The sequence below is a fragment of the Sphaeramia orbicularis genome, chromosome 6, assembly GCF_902148855.1.
Source record: "Sphaeramia orbicularis chromosome 6, fSphaOr1.1, whole genome shotgun sequence".
In the NCBI taxonomy this organism is placed as follows: domain Eukaryota; kingdom Metazoa; phylum Chordata; class Actinopteri; order Kurtiformes; family Apogonidae; genus Sphaeramia; species Sphaeramia orbicularis.
In genome coordinates, this window is record NC_043962.1 from 36773690 (window position 1) to 36797401 (window position 23712).

The 23712-nt window shown below is 33.7% G+C and overlaps 2 protein-coding genes across 3 annotated transcripts in view; both read right to left on the bottom strand.

Annotated features, from left to right (window-relative positions):
- Positions 1–3993: 3993 nt before the first annotated feature.
- On the bottom strand, positions 3994–13584 carry LOC115421314 (transmembrane emp24 domain-containing protein 6-like). The gene is made up of 4 exons (XM_030137132.1): positions 13359–13584; positions 10546–10672; positions 6467–6642; positions 3994–4315 (listed from the first exon to the last, which is right to left on the bottom strand). Exons 1-4 carry the CDS (start codon positions 13572–13574, stop codon positions 4082–4084), a joined length of 753 nt encoding a protein of 250 aa, XP_029992992.1. The 5' UTR covers positions 13575–13584; the 3' UTR covers positions 3994–4081.
- A 5795-nt stretch (positions 13585–19379) lies between these two features.
- The window catches only part of ankrd27 (ankyrin repeat domain 27 (VPS9 domain)), a 41177-nt gene continuing 36844 nt past the window's right edge, over positions 19380–23712 (bottom strand). For both annotated transcript variants that reach the window (XM_030136405.1, XM_030136404.1), the window contains exons 27-28: positions 23597–23660; positions 19380–21391 (exon numbers count right to left, since the gene is read on the bottom strand). In XM_030136405.1, the coding sequence (XP_029992265.1) occupies positions 20792–21391; positions 23597–23660 (664 nt within the window). In that variant the 3' untranslated portion in view covers positions 19380–20791. The remainder of the gene's footprint in view (positions 21392–23596; positions 23661–23712) is intronic.

The following is a 23712-nucleotide window of genomic DNA, read 5'->3' on the forward strand; positions in this document are numbered from 1 at the left end:
CTATTTGTGCCCTTAAAGTCCAAACCTTAATATACAATATCATTTCATATATATTCAAATATTTCATCTCCAGTGATGTCACAGTTTTATGTCATTATTCAGAAGGTTTTATGAATGCATTGTCATCGAACATCTAATTAGTTGAAGCATTTGCTCTGAGAAAAACAAAATAACAACAACAAATATTACTGATTTTATTCCTGATCTAATTTTTTCCTGACTCTATGAGCTGGAATATATGTTGCTTATCATACTGTCATTATACTGAGATTTAGAAAAACAATCTGAATTACATCATTTGCATCACACTAAATCATTAAGAAGCTCCATTTACAATTCCATGCATAACCTCAGTCCAGAACTAACTGAAGAAATTTCAACGGGAAACAAATAGATGACTGTAAATTTTACAATTCTGTAAAATCAATAAATCCAATGAAACATTAAAAATACCTGAACGATGAATGTATAAGGTAAGCAAATCTGATAGAAGTCAAATATACTGACAAGTTGAACATCTAAAATTGAAGATAACGTTTACCTGTTGTTTGGTGCTCTGTTGGATGGGGAAGGCTGAAGAAAATGGATCCTGTGTTTGTGCTCAGGGTGCTTTTATTATCTTTATCTTTGAATTGGTGACGTGCATCATTGCTGCAGTATCACTACATCTATCAGTAGCCTTTAACCTCATTTGACTGGTTGGTCCACTGTTAGATTTCTTGTCAACGTCGTATGAACATTTCCAGGAAATGTAATTTCTTCGCTTTGTAAGTGTGTTCTTTTGTTGGCAGCTCCAAGAATAAGTCCTGATCCTTTTTGGTCTCATTTTTATAATTTTATTGTTGACTTGATCTGATCACAAACAAAATATAACTCAGCTGAGGATCCACACCCCAAGCGGGGAAAATGGATCCCGAACATTGCAATGCACATCACTTTTATAATCCTTGTAAACTGATCTTCAAACTCTGGGCTGAACCCCTCGTGGGTTGGATCACAGAAAATGGACTGGTGTCATCTTACTCTAAAGTTAAGCAGATGAAATTCCTCAACTCAGTGGAAAAAATCCCCATAATGACCATGTTTACCTCTTATCTCTTGTCTTTTACGATCATCTGGGGGCATGTGTATTTAAAAGTGTGTCTAAGATAAAACCTAAGTCCTGTAAACATAAATCTGTCAGTTTAGTATGTGACCAAGATGTGACCTATCCTAAAAGCTTTACGACTGACCAGTGAAACAAAGAAAATCTAGTGACACAAAAGAATCCTGACCAATACTGACTAACATGTGATTAAACCCAAGAATTCAACCATTCAAATTAAAATATTTCAGTTCCCTCCTTTGACATGATTTTATCATGTCAATGACTATATGAAATGTCTGTTTTTGTTATCCCGCCTTTTATGTCTATCATTACTATAACAACCATAAAATTACCTCTATTTATGCCATATGTGTAAGCTGAATTACTTCATAACATACAAACAGCAATTCTTCATAACACAGATGTTACCACCCATAGGTGGGTCGTAGTGTCATTCCGTGGGTGTGTCCTTTTTTTGTGTGTGTGAGTGGATAATATGTTGCAGGTGCCAAGCCGGATGCTCCCCCGTGATTGGAGCAGCAACGGGAGGCAGACCTTTAAAGACCGCGGAGCTGGGCCGGACCGGTGTCGCTCTTCCTCCTCTCCCAACCCTGCCTCCATTCCGCCAGCAGTCCTGTTCAGAAGTAGGGGTGGGCTGCCCTGTTGTGTTATCTCGTTTTCTCCTGTTTTTGGTAGGAAGGTTAGACCTTGTATTTTGGTTTCTTTTATTTTGCAGGTCAGCCTAATTTCTCAGTGCAGTTTTGTTTGTTGTTTTGGCCAGAGCCCACCCTGATAGTTTCAGTTACCTTTCTGTCTAGTTTTCAATATCCTTATGTTACACCTTGTAAAATAAATCACCTTTTTGTTAAACTTGCAAAACCCGTGTCCAGGGTTTTTTTCTCTATGGCTTGGGAGTGAGGAAAAGTGATCAAACTTCATGTTGCACCCTAGGGTCCCCTAGCCGGGGCGTAACACAGATCAATGGAATTTGTGAATAATTGTTATACATTAAAGAATATCACATCATAATATGAGCATATCACTCTTAATCAAGAGTCGATTTTATCCATTATACTAAAAATTTCAAACCATCTATATTCTACTTGTTCACATTTCAGCAATAAACCACATAAATCCTCTAAATCTTACCTCCATACATGTGTGTGTGTGTGTGTGTGTGTGTGTGTGTGTGTGTGTGTGTATATATATATATATATATGAGTATATCTTAGCTTTAGCAGAATATATGAGTAAAGTACTAACCATCCAAATTAAAATAATATTTCAGCTTGTTTCAAATGGTCAGCTCAAAACAAGCTTAAAGCTTCCTCACTAACAGCATTAACCCCTTGTGTTTGGCATGATAGACTCAAACCTTTTGTTCATGTGAAATCTTAGTATCGATGGTAGGGTGTAAACATGTAAATATATTTGTCTTGTTTCATGTATGCACAGAAAAGACCAATAGGACTTGTCCTCCATGGCAACAGATCTCATATTAACTCTTGCACTTCCATGCACCAAAGACTTTTATTTTGCACAATTCAAATTAGCGTTGTTCACTGAAGCATGAAAACTGACCCAGGACACTGGTGTCAATCAAGGGAGAAGTACATGGTCAATAAACACAGATTTTCAAAATGTCTTCGCATTTTGGTTTTATGTTGTTTTTCTGATGTTATGTTATTTTTTTCTGATACACACAGTACATTTAAGCTTTCCTAAGTGATCTCTTGTCTTTTAATATAATACTTTTCTCTACATTTTGCTGTAAGGGACTTTTTCAGCAAAGCATATCATTAGCTGATCATTAAAACAAGCATCTATAACCACTGTCATTTGTCTCAAACTACATATGTTGTGTTTTAGAAGCTTCCCCCCCTTAACAATGGAGCCTCTGAATGTCCAAATGGGTCATATCTGATACCACTGAGAAGCTGAGAAACTGCATTTTCCTTGAATTATTTAAAAGAATTGCTAGAATTTGTGGTTTAAAAATGATTATACATTTTATCTCAGTGGATGCTTGTGGTCACTGGTGGTTTTTAGGTCTTTGAGGGTTAAATTGGATCATCCTGACTCTTCCTGATAGCACTAAAACATCACAAACTGTTCACTTGAGGTTAATCTCATTAATTACACTGGTCTACAATTTTTTAGAAATGATTTGCTTCAGAGATTAAATGTGCTAAATGTTATGTATTTTAATAAGATTAATTGGAAAATAAATGACAAAAGTGCAGGTTTGCTGATGTTTTCAAGCTATATGATTGTTAGTACACATATATATTGGTTTATGTACATTTATATAATAGTTTTATAAATCTTCCACTAAATAGAACCTGTAAAGTGAATGTATTCTAATGTGCAGACAGTGTTTTGAAGTAGCTCTTGTAGCTCTGAGACAAATATTCCTTTTGAGTCAAACCCATTCTCGTTAATTCTTGAATTTCACATTTTGACCCAAGGCTGTATCTTGGAAAGTTCAGCCAACCAGCATTTTTGACTTGATTTTTCTTTATCAGTGACTCTCATGTGGTAAAATTTCATTACTTTTATTCTGGAAGCATTTTCCTTGTAGACCAGTGTTATTAATGAATAATATAATATATATATAATATAATTATTATGTTTATTTTGTTGTTTTACTTGGCATTTTTACTTCACTGTTTTTAACTGTACAGCTGTTTTTATGTCTTTCTAATCTATTGTTTTTTAGTCTATCATTTTTCTTTTTTATTCTTCTGTACGACACTGTTTTTAATTGTACAGCTGTTTCATGTATTTTATTTATTCTTGTATTTTATTCTTTTATTTTGGTTATTCCCCTGTAAATTACTTTGGAAAAAAGCATCTGCCAAATGCATAAATGTAAATGTAATGTAATTTTTAATATGTGAAGAAACACACACAAATATGATTAGTTGCATACACATGAAGCTCAGGTTCCTGCAGAGAAACAGATGTAGACAGTGATGTGTTAGTTTCAGTCCATCAGCAGCGGGGCTTCTCATCCTCAGTACAAGTCTTGGTGTTGAAGAGTCTTTTGAGGAAGAGGAGCTGCAGGTATCCACAGGTGACGATAAGGAGGCAGAGGGCTGCGGACCACCTAGTGATGTACTGCGAGTTGGACAACAACAGGAAGTAGTCGGTGCTCTTCCTCATACGGCCGAAGCTGTAGTAGCGGAACATGTGGAAGACGTAGTTCTCCACTTTATGAGTCGCCTCCTGAACAGACACAGACCCAAAGATAAACGTTAGCATTACAGATACTGTTCAGGAATGTGTGACCAGTGGTTAAAATAACTGACGGATGAGTCAAAAATAAAAACAGGTGTTGGAGTGAACAGCCACTTCAGTACCACACACATGAAATGATCAGAATAACTGAGTTTAGTTACAGCCTCTTCCATCTTAAGAAACAAATCACATCAGATTGTTTGACTGTATCAGTTTCTTATCAGATGAAGAAGGTGTAATTATAACGTCATAGATGATTTTACTTCTCAATAACAGTGAGAAGTGATTAGTTCACTGACAGGGAAAAGTGATGTAAAAACCAACCGTCATCCTGCTGGAACTAACAGGACTAATATCAACCCTTTCATGCATAGTGGTCACTACAGTGGACAGTTATTCTCCATCTGTTCTCTAATATTCATGGGTTTTGTTGTTTTAGTTCAAAATGAGTTAACACAGCGGACACTTTTGCACCATCCCATACACTGACATTCAGACCATTACTGTAACTTTGCTGTTCTTGATAAACCTGATCTGCAGTGACATGTCTGAGTGTAAATCAATTGCTAATAAAAATTGTGCATATGATAAATGTGAGAAAACATCAGATTAGCTGCATTAAAAATGTTTTGATTTTGTATATCACTTTCTGATATTCAGAAATTAAACACATGGTGTCCAGCGGAGTGGACATTTTTGGAACTCCACAAAAAGTATGAAGGTAGATTTGTTTCTTTATTGCTTTAACCAAAAAAATTTTTTTTTTCATTAAAAAAAAAAAAAAAAAAAAAAAATCAATCAATTAAAAAAAAAAAAAAAAAATCACTTCAATCAAAGAAAAAAAGTGTTCAAATATAATTTTTTGGATCGTAACTTTTTTTTTTTTTTTTTTTTTTGCATTCAAACACTTTTTTTTAATTGAATTTTTTTTTTTTTTGTTAAAGCAATAAAGAAACAAATCTACGTTAATAAAAAAAAAACAGGTTTATTAAAAAAATTCAATTGCATTGTTTTTTCATGCCTAAAGAGGAATAAAAACCCTCAGGAAAAAAAAAATCTCAACTAAGATTTTCATAATTCATGCAGGAAAGGGTTAATGCATTCTAACACTATTAATCTTTTTTATTTATATTTGGATTGTAATCAGATTAGATTTAGTACAGTTCTAAAACTAGGTGGACATAAAATATAAAGTGAAATAATTTTTATCCATTTTGGTACTTTTTTTTTAATGTTGCATTGAATTTATTTATTTCTGTTACCTTTCATCCATGAGTTTGATTGTCTTGCAATAACAACTGTATATATTTATGCTAATATTTGAAGTTTTCCCCAATAAAAATAGGTTGAATAAGATGCTGTGATTTGTTTCTTAAGAAACAAATCACATCAGATGGTTTGATTGTATCAGTTTCTTATCAGATGAGGAAGGTGTAATTATAACGTCATGGATGATTTTACTTATCAGTGCCAGTGGGAAGTGATAAATTCACTGACAGGGAAAAGTGATGTAAAAACCATCATCCTGCTGGAACTAACAGGGCTAATATTAATACATTCTAACACTATTAATGTTTTTTATTTATATTTGGATTGTAATCAGATTAGATTTAGTACAACTCTAAAACTAGGTGGGCATAAAATACAAAGTTCAATAATTTTTATCCATTTTTGTATTTTTTTAAATGTTGCATTGAATTTTTTTATTTTCTGTTACCTTTCATCCATGAGTTTGGTTGTCTTGCAACAACATTTGTATATATTTATGCTGATATTTGAAGTTTTCCCCTTTAAAAATAGGTTGAATAAGATGCTGACACCTTCTGTTCCATGTTACTTTTCAATTTCACCATGTCACTAATTGACTTATTGATACTCACGAATATGTTGTGTGTTGCCTTTAATCCATATTGCATCAGTTTCTTCAAGGGGATCGATAAACCCCCAAAATATAATGGTTCCAGTTCTCAGATTTCTTTATTTTTGTGTAAGTTCTCATTTCTCTGGGTTATCATTCATTCTTAGGTTGTTTTCAAAGTTCAACTGGAATGGTTTTGTTTCTGGTGGGAGAACTTCAACTTCAACTTTGACATCAACCTAAAGATGAACCTTCGGTGAGTCCGTTGGATCTGTGCTCACCTCAATGATGCCCAGGGTGTTGTTCAGGTGTTTGCCGGCTTCCTCTTTCTTCTTCTTCTCTTCCTCCTTCTGCTTGTTGGGGTCTTGGTAGCCGTCATAGTAAACACCAAAACTGAGGAAGACCTGCATGGTGCCGAAGTGGTTGTGGAAGTTGCTTAAACACATCTGGTAAAAGCCTGGATGGATACACAACAGAGAAGTTCAGGGAGATTGTGTGAAGGGTTCAAGCTGGTTCAGTGCAACAACAAATTTAACCCTTAGGGGTCCACAGTCACGGCCCCGTGACTGAATCACATGACATTTTCAACATGTTGTAGAGTCGGAAGTCAGTCATGTAGACCACTGGGAATAATTGGATTTGAAAGTGCGGATTTGAAACACTCTCCCACTTTTTTATTTGATGTTGATAGAGCAAATACAACTGGAGATATGACGTTTTGAAACAGGAATAAACAAACGTGAGTAAAAGTATTAATATGAGGTGGGGCAGGCGTTATATTTCTGACCATATCTTCGTCATTTTTTGTCCTTTTTTAAAACGGAAAAAAACTGTCCAAATCTGTGGATTCTAATAAAGAAACTGCATTAGCATTGTAGGTAAGGGAATGACCCCACCTGAACCGGAGGGACAGGGGACTGGGGACCGGGGGGTATGTAAAGATATGCTTATGTCAAATATTTGAGTATAGTTTTCATTTATTACAATTTTGATTTTATATACCTAATATTTTGAACTAATATTCACTTTTAAAGTCTTTGAAAAGGTTCCTTAAGTATCTTTCTGTTATTTATGCAATAAATTATATACATTTTTCAAAATGTATTTTATATTTTTTGTCTGTTTTTTGGCCTTTTATGTTAATATAGTAGTTTAACCCTTTCATGCATAGTGTTCGCTACAGTGGACATCTATTCTTCAGCTGTTCTATTGTATATACATGGGTTTTGTTGTTTCAGTTCCATATCAGCCAACACAGTGGACTCTTATGCATCATTTTATAAACTGCAATGCATACAATTACTGTAACTTTGCTGCTCTTGATAAACTTGATCTGCAGTAACATGGTTTAGAGTAAATTAATTGCTAATTGTTATTAGACTCTAACAGTTTTCTGAAACAATTTTTTATTTTTATTTTTTGGCACATCCTCCTGAGACCCAGAAATGCATTTTGACCTCTGTAGGGGACAAAAATTTGACAGTTTAACTTAAAAAATACTGTCCATTGCAAAGGACATTCCATTAAAAAAAAAAAAAATCAGTAAATAAAAATTATTTTTTAAAATGTATCTGAAAAAACTGTTGCATTATGCATTTTCCAATCAAGACATTTTTTAATGTAAAAAAGCCAAAATTGTCAATTTCCTGGGTCTCAAGAGGATATTATCTTCATGAATTGAGTAATAACTAGTATTAGAGTATGATAAAATGTGAGAAACATCAGATTAGCTACATTAAAAATGTTTTTATTTCATAGTTTTCACACGGTATATCACTTTCTGATGATGAGTTTTTAAATACATGTTTCTTTGCTTCAAAAATTAAACGCATGGTGTCCAGCTGAGTAGACATTTTTGTAACTCCATGAAAAATGGGTTCATAAAAAAATTCAATTGCATCGTTTTTTTAATGCCTAAAGAGGAATAAAAACACTCAAGAAAAAAATATTGACTAAGGTTCTCATAATTCATGCATGAAGGGGTTAAAGTGTAAAAATAATAGGCAGATGATATGGATGAAGTTGTGCTAAAAAAAAAAAAAAGATACCAAACATGGGTATAGTAAGCATTTCTGTATATAGTATATAAAGGCAAAATCAAAAGTACTCAAAAACGGCCAAAATAGGCTCAGACCTCTGAGAGTTAAAGGGTACCTGTAGTGAATTTTCATTGCTAGCTACAGTATTTCAAAAGGTCACGTATAATACAGGGTTATTCAAAAAGAATGAACCGATTTCATGACGCATTGCTTCAGTTCTCAAGGACTGTCATGGAATGAGTCAGTGACCATTTGAAAGAGGAGTTTTCTAAGTTTTGAATGGCTGCCTCGATGACCTTAAACATCGAATAACAACAGCTATCAACTCAATGGATCATGACATGCTGACATGTATCTGGGAGGAATTCTCTTATCACGTTGATGTTGCCCGTGCTGCAGGCAGTGGCCACATTGAATACTTGTAAGACAGGAAGTAAAAAATGACTGTGTGTAGAATACTTGTGACTTGGCTGGAGTTTTGTATTGCTTTTCCTTATTAAAATACTGCATAATGAAATCGGCTCATTCTTTTTGAATAACCTTGTACTAGTGGATCTGCCAGGTAACTTATGTCATAGCCCACTGTCAGGTACGCATGAGCTCTAAGTCACTGCTCCATCAGTCAGACATGGTCAGCAACATGTTGCCTGTTGTGCCGAGGTACGTATCCCCACTGAGAAGTGTTTCCCCTGGCCACGGGAGAAGAATTTCAACTTTTTATCTCATAATTATGATTTACCACCAGGATATTTTTTTGTTCGGTGGCGGAAATACATACACAGGAAGCCTGTTTCCGCCACTGAAAAAAAAAAATCCCCATGGTAAATCATGATTATGAGATTAACAAGTCATAATTATGAGATTAAAAAGTTAAAATTATGAGATAAAAAGCCATAATTATGAGATAAAAAGTTTAAATTATGAGATAAAAAGCCATAATTATGAGATAAAAAGTTTAAATTATGAGATAAAAATTCATAATTATGAGATAAAAAGCTGAAATTATGAGATAAAGAGCTAAAATTATGAGATAAAAAGTTAGAATTATGGGATAAGAAGTCATAATTATGAGATAAAATGTTAAAGTTATGAGATAAAAAGTCAGAATCATGAGATAAAAAGCTGACATTATGAGATAAAAATTCATAATTATGAGATTAGAAGTCAAAATTATGACATAAAAAGTTATAATTATGAAATTAAAAAGTCAAAATTATGAGCTAAAAAGTTGAAATTATGAGATAAAAAGTCGTAATTACGAGATAAAAAAGCTAAAATTATGAGATAAAAAGTTGAAATTATGAGATAAAATGTCATAATTATGAGATAAAAAGTTGAAATTATGAGATAAAAATGTGAAATTATGAGACAAAAAGCAAAAAATTATGAGCTAAAAAGTTGAAATTATGAGATAAAAAGCTAAAATTATGAGATAAAAAGTTGAAATTATGAGATAAAAATTTGAAATTATGAGATAAAAATTTGAAATTATGAGACAAAAAGCAAAAAATTATGAGATAAAAAGTTGAAATTATGAGATAAAAAGTCATAATTATGAGCTAAAAAGTTGAAATTATGAGATAAAAAGCTAAAATTATGAGCTAAAAAGTTGAAATTATGAGATAAGTTGAAATTATGAGATAAAAAGTCATAATTATGAGCTAAAAAGTTGAAATTATGAGATAAAAAGTCATAATTATGAGATAAAAAGTCGAAATTATGAGATAAAAAGCTAAAATTATGAGCTAAAATGTTGAAATTATGAGATTAAAAGTCATAATTATGAGATAAAAAGTCGAAATTATGAGATAAAAAGTCATAATTATGAGCTAAAAAGTTGAAATTATGAGATAAAAAGTTGAAATTATGAGACAAAAAGCTAAAATTAAGAGATAAAAAGTTGAAATTATGAGATTAAAAGTTATAATTATGAGATAAATTGAAATTATGCTCCTGTGGCCAGCAGGGATACGTACCTTGGCACAACACCTCCTTCATGGGCTGTTCCAGCACCAGTAGTGACAAAGTAACGTTGTACTGTCTGATTATCTGGGCTGTGATGGACTGGTCCCTGACCCTGTGCAGCAGACACCAGTCTTAGATGACACATTATCAGCCAGTGCTGGGTCGTGTCTCTAGGACAATGGTGGAATGCAAAACTTACAGCTGCACTCTATGCATGCTATGACTGAGGTTTTACAGTCGTGATGAAAAATTGGTCACGAAAGTCTCCCACACCTTTAATGAGATGAATAAAGATAAAATTATAGATATAGTTTATGGGAGTGAGTCAGTTTGTATTTGACAGACAGTTACAGTACCGGTCTCTTCAGCCTCAAAGTTGATCTGACCCTTGGCGTCGTCCACAGTGGACACCAGCAGACCACCTGGAGCGTTCACTGAGACTGACAGGTGTCTGTCCTGGCCCACACCGGTCACCCACTGAACCTGCAGTCACACACTAGAGCTCATTACACACATGCACACCCAGATCTCCATGTTAACATCACAGAACTAATGTGAAATGTCTGTTAAGTTCACTAAGATAAGATAAGATATGATAAAATTTGATAAAATATGCTAAAATATAAATATAAAACCAAAACTAATCATAAAACACTGGGAGGAAATAATGTTAAAAATATTGTACCTCAGTAATAATATGATAATAGTGAAGTAATACTTTGGTACTTCAGTTATTTACATTATTAGGACTCTGAACAGACGTTATGATATCATTAAGGAAGCAAAAGGAATGTGTTATGTTGTATAAATGTGAGATGTGGGTGTGATTTAATAAGTTTTCTTCTTCCCACTCCTTTTTGAGCGGTACATTTTGAATTTATTTTATTACTAGTGTACATGGCAACTGCTATTTTGTCTTGATTATCTTTATTAATGTGTTTGCTTGGATATTAGTTCCTTGTACAAAAAAAAAAAAAAAAAAGTTTAATTTTTTCTTCTGCTCAAAACAAATGAATGAATGAATGAATGAATGAGATCTCCATGTTAAGATCACAGAAAGAATGTGAAATGCCTGTTAAGTTCACTAAGATAAGATAAGATAAGATAAGATAAGATATATATATAAAACCAAGTCTAATCATAAAACATTGGCAATGAAATAATGTTAAAAATGTTGTACCTCAGTAATAATATGATAATAGTGAGGTAATACTTTGGTATTGCATAGGTAATAATGGAATAACACCATATAATTAGTACAGTAATAACTCAATTTTTGGAGGTAAAAATGGTAACTACCATTTTAAAATAAAATCTAATAAAAAGTCAGCATAAAGCAAAAGTAATTAGGATTAACAATTTACTCATCTTTGATTGATTGATTGATTGATTGATTGATGTATTTATTTCAAACGTGAATGTCAAACAGAAGAAAATAAATAAACAAAACACTTAAACATAAGACATATAATACATATTCGAAAAGGAGTGAGAAGAAGTACAACTTATAAACTCCACCCCTTCTCCTTATATAATTAATAACAATAATAACCTTCCTCGTCTAATCATATCTATACACTATGCCATAATTTGACTGATACTTACTAGTAAATAATTAGGTTTCTGGCTTTATATTATTATGAACAAATATAATATGAATTCCATAAACACATAATACAATAACACATATATGTAAATACATATTCATACACAGATCTATACACACATATACACCTACATGTATACACACACACATACACACCTATACATACATTTACACACACTTACCACATACTTGTACATCTTTATATCACACAGTGAGTGATAAGATAAGATAAGATAAGATAAGATAAGATAAGATAAGATAAGATAAGATAAGATAAGATAAGATTTGATAAAATATGCTAAAATATAAATATAAAACCAAAACTAATCATAAAACATTGGAATGAAATAATGTTAAAAATATTGTACCTCAGTAATAATATGATAATAGTGAGGTAATACTTTGGTACTTTGGTTATTTACATTATTAGGACTCTGAACAGACATTACTATATCAATAAGGAGGCAAAGTTAATGTGTTATGTTGTATAAATGTGAGATGGGGGTGTGATTTAATAAATTTTCTTCTTCCCACTCCTTTTTGAGCAGTACATTTTGAATTTATTTTATTACTAGTGTATATGGCAACTGCTATTGTGTCTTGATCATCTTTATTTATTAATGTGTTTGCTTGGATATTAGTTCCTTGTACACAAAAAAATGTAATTTTTTTCTTCTGCTCAAAACGAATGAATGAATGAATGAATGAGATCTCCATGTTAACATCACAGAAATAATGTGAAATGCCTGTTAAGTTCACTAAGATAAGATAAGATAAGATAAGATAAGATAAGATAAGATGAGATGAGATAAGATAAGATAAGATAAGATAAGATAAGATAAGATAAGATAAGATATAAATATAAAACCAAGTCTAATCATAAAACAGTGGCGATGAAATAGTGTTAAAAAATGTTGTACCTCAGTAATAATATGATAATAGCAAGGTAATACTTTGGTATTGCATAGGTAATAATGGAATAACACCATATTATTACAACAGTAATAACTCAATTTTTGGAGGTAAAAATGGTAATTACCATTTTAAAATAAAATCTAATAAAAAGTCAGCATAAATTAAAAGTAATTAGGATTAACAATTTACTCATCTTTATGATTATTAAATTCAGTCAGTATTAAATTCTCAAACATAACTTCCTTCTTTAGATTATTTCTCAAACTTCACTGAACTAATGTGTGACACTGTTAACCACTAACACTGGATGCAGAGAAAGGCCTGAACACATGACTTCAACACAAACCACTGAAAAATAAGCATTCACTGAGAATTAAAATGTGCATTGTAAGGATGAAATTTATCTCAAGCTTTAAAAAAAATGTTCCTAAAAGAATATTTGCAGTGGAGTTTTAACATGTTTAAAAATAAACAGAAGGCCTGTGTGGTCCAAAAGGTGGACACATGGTATGAGCCATGTGTTTTATTTGAAACCTCTACTGTGATAAATGTGTGTTGGAAGACAAAAAAAAAAATCACACAAAAAGCCTCTTCATCAGTCCTATAGTGTAATATAAAAGCTGTGGGTGTGTCAGTGTTTCATCTCACCATAAAGCTCAGGTAAAATCTTTCTCCTCGATGAGCAAAATGCCAGAAACACTCCAACCCAGCAGCTGGAAGCACCACAGAGAAGTCATACTGGTCTGCACCCCAGAACAGCTCCTGGTCTGTGATGTTTGGGTGGGGGGTGGCCACTGGACCCCCGCTGACCGGACCCCCAAAAACACAAACAAGAAATAATAAACAGGGAATCCCACTCACCATGTCTGGAAATGCAGGTATTCTTCTCTAAACTGAGGTGCAGGTGTAGCATGTGTGTGAATGCAGAGATCTGAAATGATTAACTGGACAAACTGTCGGGCAGTCGGTGGGAAAACTGGACTGAAGTCACAGATGGAGCCCACACGTAGAAAAAAACACAAGAATACATGGAAATGAATACATGGAAATTCAACCACAGTCTACTCAAGTGATCAGCAGCACTGACATGTAATCACATTATATACTGACAGTCAATAGGAACTTTGAGGTAGAAGTGTCTGCATATTTCTTCTTGTAGGGGGTTGGAATTATTCATTGTGGATTTACTGATGACTTAGTGCTCAGGTAGTTGAGATAATGATGAGTTGTCATGTTGTCATGGCTCTTTGCAAAAGTGGACCAAATACACACTGAGCAGTCCTCAGTGGGTATCTGCACAATTTGAGGATTGGTTTTGAAGGCCTATATAAAGGCCCAAAACAGGCCACTATTGTTAGTCCAGTGAACGGCATCATGCCACGTCTATCACCTGAACAACGTCTCCGGGCACTGGGTATGGTGGAGGCCGGTTTGAGCTCCAGTGATATAGCCAGGCCTATGTATGGGCTGTTCCCAACCCACAATCAGAAACCTGGTTGAACGCCACAACACCACAGGCTCTGTTGACGATAGAGCGCGTCCAGGGTGAGAGAGAGAGAGAGTCAACTGCAGACCAGGACCGCTACTGTTGTGACTCTGTGTTTGGCAGGTGGCATTTTCTTTTGTTAAGTTTTTTGTTTTGAAATTATTCTTGAAACTTTAGATTTTTGTTTCTGTATGCCAATATCCTAACCAAATGATTCATAGGAAAAAATTCCAGTTTAGGGTTTCAAAATAAAAATTATGTTAAAAAATATGGTCTCGAAGTTTTCATTGACTGAGTGTATAATAACCCACAATAAACCTAAATGTATGTAATGAATGTAAACGATATTTCATTCTAATTCTAATTCTGTATTTATAGGAATACCAAATTTGTCTTTATGTTTCATTTTTTGCTTGTTTGTGGCCTTTCTTTCTTTCTTTCTTTCTTTCTTTTGTCTGTCTGTCTGTCTTTCTTTCTTTCTTTCTTTCTTTCTCTCTTTCTTTCTCTCTTTCAACTGATCAAGGTGGGGTTGAAGTTTTTCCTCGTCACTCTCACCAGGTGTTTGCTCCTGGAGGGTTCTGTTGGGTTTCTGTGAAATGGTGTCAGAGTCTTGTTTGGACCTGCTCTAAATTTAAAGTTTTAATTGATTATGTTATGATGTTACAAAAAATGTGATTGATTGATTGAATGATTGATTTATTGATTGAATAATTAATCTGTATTACTGACAGAATATATATATATATATATATATATATATATATATATATATATATATATATATATATATATATATATATATATATATATTGGCTAAAATTTGCGTAGAGGTCTTATTTATGTCTTTGTGCATAAGAAATCAATATAAGTGAATCCCCAAAGGAACTTTGTGTTGGTAAATGCAAGTTCTGCAAATTTACAGGATTTCAGTTCTGTTCAACATGTTGATGGTCATATGAACTATGTTTTCAGCTCAAAAATGTCCAATTTCATCACAATTAATGGTATAATTTCATGTCACAAATGGCCAAGTTATATTTGAACTGAATTTACCTGAAAAACAAATATTCTATTCTTTTAGATTCCCCAATTTTTCTTACAAGAGTCTATCCTACATATCACATGTTTTATTTTTACAGGTTGAAACATGGAGTATGGTGCTGATCCATCCTGCTTATGTTATGCAAATACATACATTAAGAATGTCACATGTCACTGAAGTACTGAAAGATGACTAAAATATCTAAGGGTTTAACACTTTCCACTACAAACCACTAAAGAAATGTGTATCTCAGAGCTACCAGATCTACTTCAAAACACTGTCTGCACATTATCCCTTTCATACATAGTGGTCAGTCCAGTGGACAGTTATTCTCCAGCTGTTCTCTTGTATATTCATGGGTTTTGTTGTTTTAGTTCCATATCAGCCGACACAGTGGACACTTTTGCACCATCCCATAATAATACACTGTAATTCATACCGTTACTGTAATGTTGCTGTTCTTGATTAACCTGATCTGCACTAACATGTTTGACTGTAAATCAATTGCTAATAAAAATTGGGAATATGATAAAATGTGAGAAAATATCAGATTAGCTGCGTTAAAAATGTTTTGATTTTATAGTTTTCACACAGTATATCACTTACTAATTTTGCATTCTTTGCTTCAAAAATTAAACACACGGTGTCCAGCGGAATGGACACTTTTGGAACTCCGTGAAAAGTTATGAAGGTAGATTTGTTTCTTTATTGCTTTAACCAAAAAAACAAAACAAAACAAAAAAACAAAACAAAACAAAACAAAAACCAAACCAAAAAAAACAACAAAAAAACAACAAAAAAACAAAAAAACAAAAAAAAACCAAACATATATATATATATATATATATATATATATATATATATATATATATATATATATATATATAAAAATTTTCAATAAAAAAAAAAAATCAATAAAAAAAAAATTTACTTCAAGAAAAAAAACCTTAATCAAAGAAAACAAGTGTTCTAATACAATTTTTTGGATCTTAAATATTTTTTGCATTCATCTAATTTTGTCACTTTTAATTATATTTCTGATTATTTTATTGAATATTTTACCAGTTAAATCACACAAACTTGCTTTATTTGACTTTGTTTTCTAGTAGTGGAATGACTCACAGTACATTTACTGTGCTACAAGTTCAAACCAAAAACAAATATTTTCAAAGAAAATAGTGTTCAAATCCAATTTTTTGGATCTTAAATATATATATATATATTTTTTTTTTGCATTCAACACTTTTTTTCTTTGATTGAAAAGGATTTTTTTTATTGCTAATTTTTTTTTGATTGAAAATATTTTTTATGGTTAGAGAAATAAAGAAACAAATCTACTTTCATAAAGAAAAGGTTCAATAAAAAAATTCACTTGCACTGTTTTTTCATGCCTGAAGAGGAATAAAAACACTCAGGAAAAAACATCTCGACTGAGGTTCTCATAATTCATGCATGAAGGGGTCATAATACATTCACTTTATAGATTGTTTCTAGTGGAAAATGTGTAAATCTTGTATAAATGTACATAAACCTGTCTGTCTGTCTATCTATCTACAATAACACTTAATCATACCCACTGAAAACATTGTGTACACAGTGTAATCAACTAGAAACAAGATGATTAGTTGAAATCATAGGTTTATTGTTGGTTATTCAGGTGTGAATTAAATAAGGCACATTCACATCGTCTTTACACATCCAACCCAGAAAATAAAAACAGTGGTACAAAAATAATTAAGACTTTTGACATCTGATTGAGTTTGACATCGGTTCAGATTCAGTGGTTCTGTGAGTGACGTGGCAAAAGACATGCAACGATTAACAAAACCAAACAAACTGGGCTCACACTGGTGAAAACACACACAGTTCAACTACGGAGTGTAAAAGTGACACTAGTGTAACACTGATGGACACACATACAGTACTGTAGCCGTTTCAGTAAAGTGTCAAATAGCTGTCTTTTACTCTACAGTAAATGTCTTCTGTGGTTTAAAGTCCAAACTTAGGGTTTTGCATGACTTCACTATCTAATACATCTGCACGTTTTACATCACTGCAGGATATTTTTCAAATCGTATCATCAGTTTTCAGAGCGGTCTCTTCATATCTGTGCAGAGGCTTCAACTCAACCATTAATAATATAGATAAACATGATGCATTTAAAGACAGCTGCATATTGCTGCTGTCAGGTGGAAACCTTGTAAGTCCATTTTTGGTCTCTATTGGCCAGTCTTCACATTGGCCTAAAGCACAGGTGTCAAACATGCGGCCCGGGGGACAAATTCGGCCCGGCAAATGGTCCAGTCTGGCCCCTGGAATGAATTTGTGAAATGCAAAAATTACACTGAAGACATTAATCATTTTAGTTCAGGTTCCACATACAGACCAATTTAATCTCAAGTGGGTCGGATCAGTCAAATACTATCATAATAACCTATAAATGATCACAACTCCAAATTTTTGTCTTTGTAAATGTAAACATTTTCATGTCATTTTACTGAATTTACACGAAAATAAACTAACATTTCACAAAAACACGAATAATCTGAACAAATATGAACATTTTAAAATGTCTGAAGTGAAATTTTAACAATATTCTGCCTGTTATTAAATCTTTCGTGTATTTGTTAATCCACTGTGATCTGTAAGTTGCAATTTACACATTTAAATTATAAACTGAGACATAATATTGTTAAAATTGCACTTAGTTTTCTAAAGAAATGTCAGTTTGTTCATGTTATTCACATCTTTTTAAAGGATAGTTGGTAGATGTAAACATTTTCATCGCATAATTTTACTTTTTTCGCTCTAAAACATAGAGGAAAGTTTGGAGTTGACATTATTTATATATTATGTTATTATTTCACTGGTTTGGCCCACTTCAGATGAAATTTGGCTTAATGTGGCCCCTGAACTAAAATGAGTTTGACACCCCTGGCCTAAAGGTTTTAAATATATATATATACACATATTTTTTTGACACTTTTTATTTATAAGTATTTGAATTTTTACAGAACAAGATCATGAAAGTGAGGTCTGGGGATGACAATTATAGCGTTTTAAAAATATTTAACCAATGAAAAGTGTTGAAAATGGCATGTGTCTACATCTCTTAACTCCATTATTATTTAGAATATACATCGTTTTTCCAGTTTCCTGAAAAATAATCATTTTGGACATAAGAGGTTTCTGCCCATCAGCAATGATATATTTAATAATTAAACTTATGCCTAACAAGTCTCTATTGACTGTTTTTATACACTAACTTTGTTTTATATTTAATTACATATTTATTTTTAAATACTTTAGATAATGTAAGCATGTAAATTTATTTTAATTCTTGTCAAAGAAAGGTCTTTTTGTCAATTTGAAGACAAAACTTTCAATGAAACATTTTAAATTCCATTTAATTTTGGAGAATATGCTCACATCAGATATTATATTTTCATTTTAGCATCATTTTCACATTTTTCTCCATTTCACTGTACTCTTAAGTTATGTTTTGCACTTCTGTTTTGTGTGCTGCAGCTGTTCAAGCCAGTAGAAGCCTGTGAAAAGTGACTTTAAATGTCAGAATATTACATACATAATAATTTCAGCATTGTCCTTAGTTATAAAACTTTGCGAATGTGATTTAAACTGCACAGAAAGCAAGGCAAGTTTCAAGTCCCTGTAAGGTAAGAAAAGTGACTGAAAGAAAGAAAATCACTGAAAACTGATGCGTTAGAAAATAGCTGGCAATGATGTAAATGAAAAGATTAGCAAATAAAAGCTAAATATGTCCTAAACCAGCAGTGTGTGTGTGTGTGTGTGTGTGTGTGTGTGTGTGTGTGTGTGTACGTGCATGTGTATTTAACCTGCTCTATGTCTCTGAAGAAACACATTCCACATTCAGGAGAAGGCGAACCTCTCTGAACACACAACACTTCATCAACACCAGGTCATAAATAAAATAAAACTATCCTAATAAAACTAATGACGTAGCATGATGTTAAACGGACGATAAACTCCAAACCAGCCCGATGTAAATCTGTAACACTGAAACCCCGCTAATGTCTAGCATTCAAGTAAATCCAAAACAACATTCTTCAAATGAAGTCTGCGCTAAAGGCGAAAATAAAACGAAACCAATGATCTGACAATGAGGCTGAAGTCAGTTTGCATCCCTTTTTTTTTTTTTTGAAGGCTAGAAAATAAAAGTGCTTCATACTCAGGTGAGGAAAGGGGGAGGAGCTTACAGGTATCGGCAGACGAGAGGGTCTAAACTGGAAAAAAAAAAGTGTTAATCTCTTACTGCTAATATGAGGATTTTAAGCACACATGAAGTGATATTTTAGTACAATCTGTCATCAGACTTCTTAATTAGTTGAAACAGGACTGAGGATTTAACACAACGCAGCAAATTATCCCTTAACCATGTAGGTAAAGTGTAATTCAACCCAGTGTGGGTCTTGTATTAGCGTTTTTTGTTTTGTTTTGAGTGGTTATCCTAGCTTGCTTTTTGTTAACTCCAGCAAATTTTCCTCCTTTTCAAAAATATTAGTGGTAAATAATATCCACTGTAATATTTACAAATATCCCCTACATGTTATAAACTGGTTCTTAAAGAGCATAATTTGACATTACATTGCCTGCAATGTTTTTTGTTACACAAAACATCTTTGACCAGTAGTGTTTTGAAATGACAGACCCTGAAATTCCACTTTTCGGTGTATTTTCTTATTTGAGTCAGAATGATCAGCTCTGGTCGATTCAGATTCGGTTTTGTGCTTCACTGTTTGGATGATGTGCTTTTGTTTTGTCCTTTTTGAGAAACATTGAGTTTTGCTGTTTTTGTAACGTCTACAGGCAGTTTACAACGTGACTGTTTGCTCTTGGTCCTGATCAACGGTGTTTTCATATTGGCGTATTCATTAAATAACAACTGAAACATCAGATGATCATTTTCTCCTCATATCGCTGGAGTGAAAAGAAGGTCTTCTCTGCCTACATGAGTCCAAGTTTGTTTTTTTTTAATCTGCTAAATTAATTTAAATTTTAAATACAATAATTTGGATCTGGTGCTGCCTCTTCTCTCTTGTTTTTTTTTTTAACCATTTATTACAATTTTCCCTGCAAGGTTTTAATTCTTACTACATCGCTTCCACGTATTGTTAACCCAGCTCTTTGATTATTAATAACAGGCAGCAACCCTGAAAAAAAAAACCCAAAAATTCGTCTATCTAGTCCAGTGATCCAGAAAACAACACGTTTCATTTCTAGACTATGATGCATTCTACACCCTACTTCTGAAGTTGATCTTATAAATCTCTTTTGCATCTAACCTGACTATGGGAGCTGTTTAGATCCTGTTCCTGCCACAGACGAACGCTTCACGGTTCATTTGTAAAACTTCTGGAATCACCTTCCCAAAAGAGTCATGGTTCTACTGGTCAGAGTTTGAGTCAGTCACACTTCGAGGTTTGAAAATGCCCAAAAACTGAGCAGTTTCTTTACACGAGCTCCAAAATCTGACCTCATCCCGCACACAGACGTCTACGAAACCCTTCTGCTTCAGTTAGTTAACCCTGGACAGGTGTCTTGTGGGGAGTTGGAGTTGCTCTGATCGTCTCCATCGGTGTAGTTGGGGATGTGGAGGTCGGTGGGACGAGGAGGACACGAGTCTCCGTTTGTGTTTTCTATCTCCTGGACATGAGTCTCACCGTCGTCTGCTTCTCCGTTCAGCGGCTGTAGACCGGGGCTGCTGGTGTCAGACAGGTCAATCGACGCGGAGTCATCGTTCAGCGCGTCGGCGAGGGCGGATTCGACGGCGCCGTCAGCTCGTGAGTGCAGCGAGTTCAAGCTAACGGTACTGGAATTAGACCCGTCAGAAGTCTGTGCTACGCTGGAGTCAGGCTGCGTTTCATCTAAATCCTGGTTCTGTGTGTCGTCACTCACATCCAGATTGTGCGTTTCATCTGTCTGATCAGTTTTTAAAGTGTCTGTGGGAGTGGGAGTGGGCTCCTGCTGCTCTGCTGTGGTTTCTCCAGAGTCCAGAGTGTGACAGCGACCCAGGGGCCGCTCTCTGAGCCGGGGCCCTCCCTCCTGGTTTCCTGAAGGGCAGCTGACCTCCACTGTCTCTCCTCGGCGTAATCTCCTCCTGTCTGAATTCACCTGCAAAGAAAAGGCAAGAGCAGCTCAGAAAGTTATGTAGGGTTAGGGTTAGGTCAGGCTGCAAAGTTGAATGGATATTTTTCAAGTTGTATCATCAGTTTTCAGAGTGGTTACTTCATATCTGTGCAGAGGCTTCAACTCAACTATCAATAATAAAGATAAATATGATGTATTTAACTCTTAAGGGTCCACGGTTACAAACCCGTGACTGAATGACATGACATTTTCAACACGTTGTAGCGTCGGAAGTCGGTCACGTAGACCACTGGAGACAATTGCATTTGAAAGTGCGGACTTAAACACTCTCCCACTTTTTATTTGATGTTGATGGAGCAAATACAACCAGAGATATGACGGTTTGAACTTGGAGCAAACAAATGAGAGTAAAAGTATACAAATGAGGTGAGGCGGGCGTTAGATTTCTGACCATGTCTTCGTCATTTTTTGTCCCTTTTCAAAACAGAAAAAACTGGCCGAATTTACGGATTCTAGTCCACAGACTGCATTAGCATTACACGTAAGGGTGAGGATGACCCCACCTGAACCGGATGCGGAAACCGGGAAGACCGGGGTGGGGGTGGATGAGAAAACTGGACAAAACGCCAATGTACAGACATGCTTTCATTTTGAATATAGTTTTAATTTATTACAATTTTGATTTTATACATCCAATATTTGGAACCAATATTCACAACTCTTTGAAAAGGTTCGTTAAGCATTTTTGTGTTATTTATGAAATTAATTATATAAATTTTTCAAATCGAATTTCATATTTTTAGTATGTTTTTTGGCCTTTTGTGTTACTATGGTAGGTTAAAGTGAAAAAATAATAGGCTGAGGAGACAGATGAAGTTGTGCTGAAAAAAAAAAAAAAGATACCAAACATGGATATAGTAAACATTTCTTTATATAGATATAAAGGCAAAATCAAAAGTACTCAAAAACAGCCAAAAAAGGCTCAGACCCCAAAGGGTTAAAGAAAGCTGCATATATCTAATAATTCAACTTATGTCCATTGAGTTTAACTGTTCTCTAGTGACTGTTTACCCACTAATTTTGTTTTATATTTAATTAGACATTTATCTATAAATAATTTAGATAACACAAGCATGTATGTTTAATTTAACTCTTGCCAAAAGTTAAATCATCTGTTAGTATGACATTTTAAAGATCATTTTGTCACCATTTTATGACAAAACTTTTAATGAAACACTTTTAATGATATCTAATTTTGGAGAATATGTTCGCATCAGATATTATATGTTCATATTATCATTATTTTCACATTTTTTTCCCCACTTCACTGTACATTTAAGAAAGTGAAGATAAGATCAGAGAATTATGATGGAAATTTTTACATTATTTTCAAAGTCAGACTGAAATCTTGATGACAAACTGAAAAATAAAAGTAAATGACAAATGGACCGAATTTTTTAGAATGATGCTGATGAGTAAAAAGCACATTGTTGTCAAAAAATAAAACTATTTAACTGTTTAGTTGAATTTTGGAGCATTTTGTCAAACCTTAGCTCTACTTTGAAATTATCCTCGGCTGCAGTACAATGTTAAAATGCTCATAATAACAACAGTGTAGTCCAGGGATTAAATATTGTATTTCAAAAACCTTAGGACAAGCAAAACAATCAGCAAATTGGAGCAGCAGATGCAATGTTTTTTTCAGATTCTTGAATGGATGTAACTGCAGAGTACTAAATCCTACATTATGCTACGCATCCCATCATGCAGTGGGGTTTTAGAGCCAAAACTTGTGGTTCCATTTCAGATAAAATAGAAACTGCCTTGCATTGTGTAACAGTCTCCCATGTATCGTGAATCATGTTGTGAGCTCCAAATGTGCACGCTATTAATCATGTGATATTTGATACTGAAGACGACTTTAAATCACTGTGCTTCTTGGGTAAATTTGTCAGTTTTAATAAGTATTCAGGATTTCTAATTTGTTTGAAGACATAAACTTAAAATGCATGGAAAATGTGGAGTTTTGGTATAATTTCAGAACAAATTAAAGTGACAGAATTCAGTAATTTCTCTTGGTATTGTGATAGTCCTGGATAAATATAGAACTCCTTCACATTTGAAAGAGTTATTGTGTTTAGAAGACACTTAATGTGTTGAATCTTTAAAGTGTTGTTGCTTCATAAAGTATCAGCAGAGAGTTCACCAGTAAACATTAAGAGAATGCACCTGGTTGAGGTTTGGTGAACGGACAGGTGAGGAACCAGAGGATCCTTTCTTCATCTGATGAATCCTGACAGGACAAAGAAGCTGTAGTTAAACACAGTGAAAGCCACGCAGCTGTT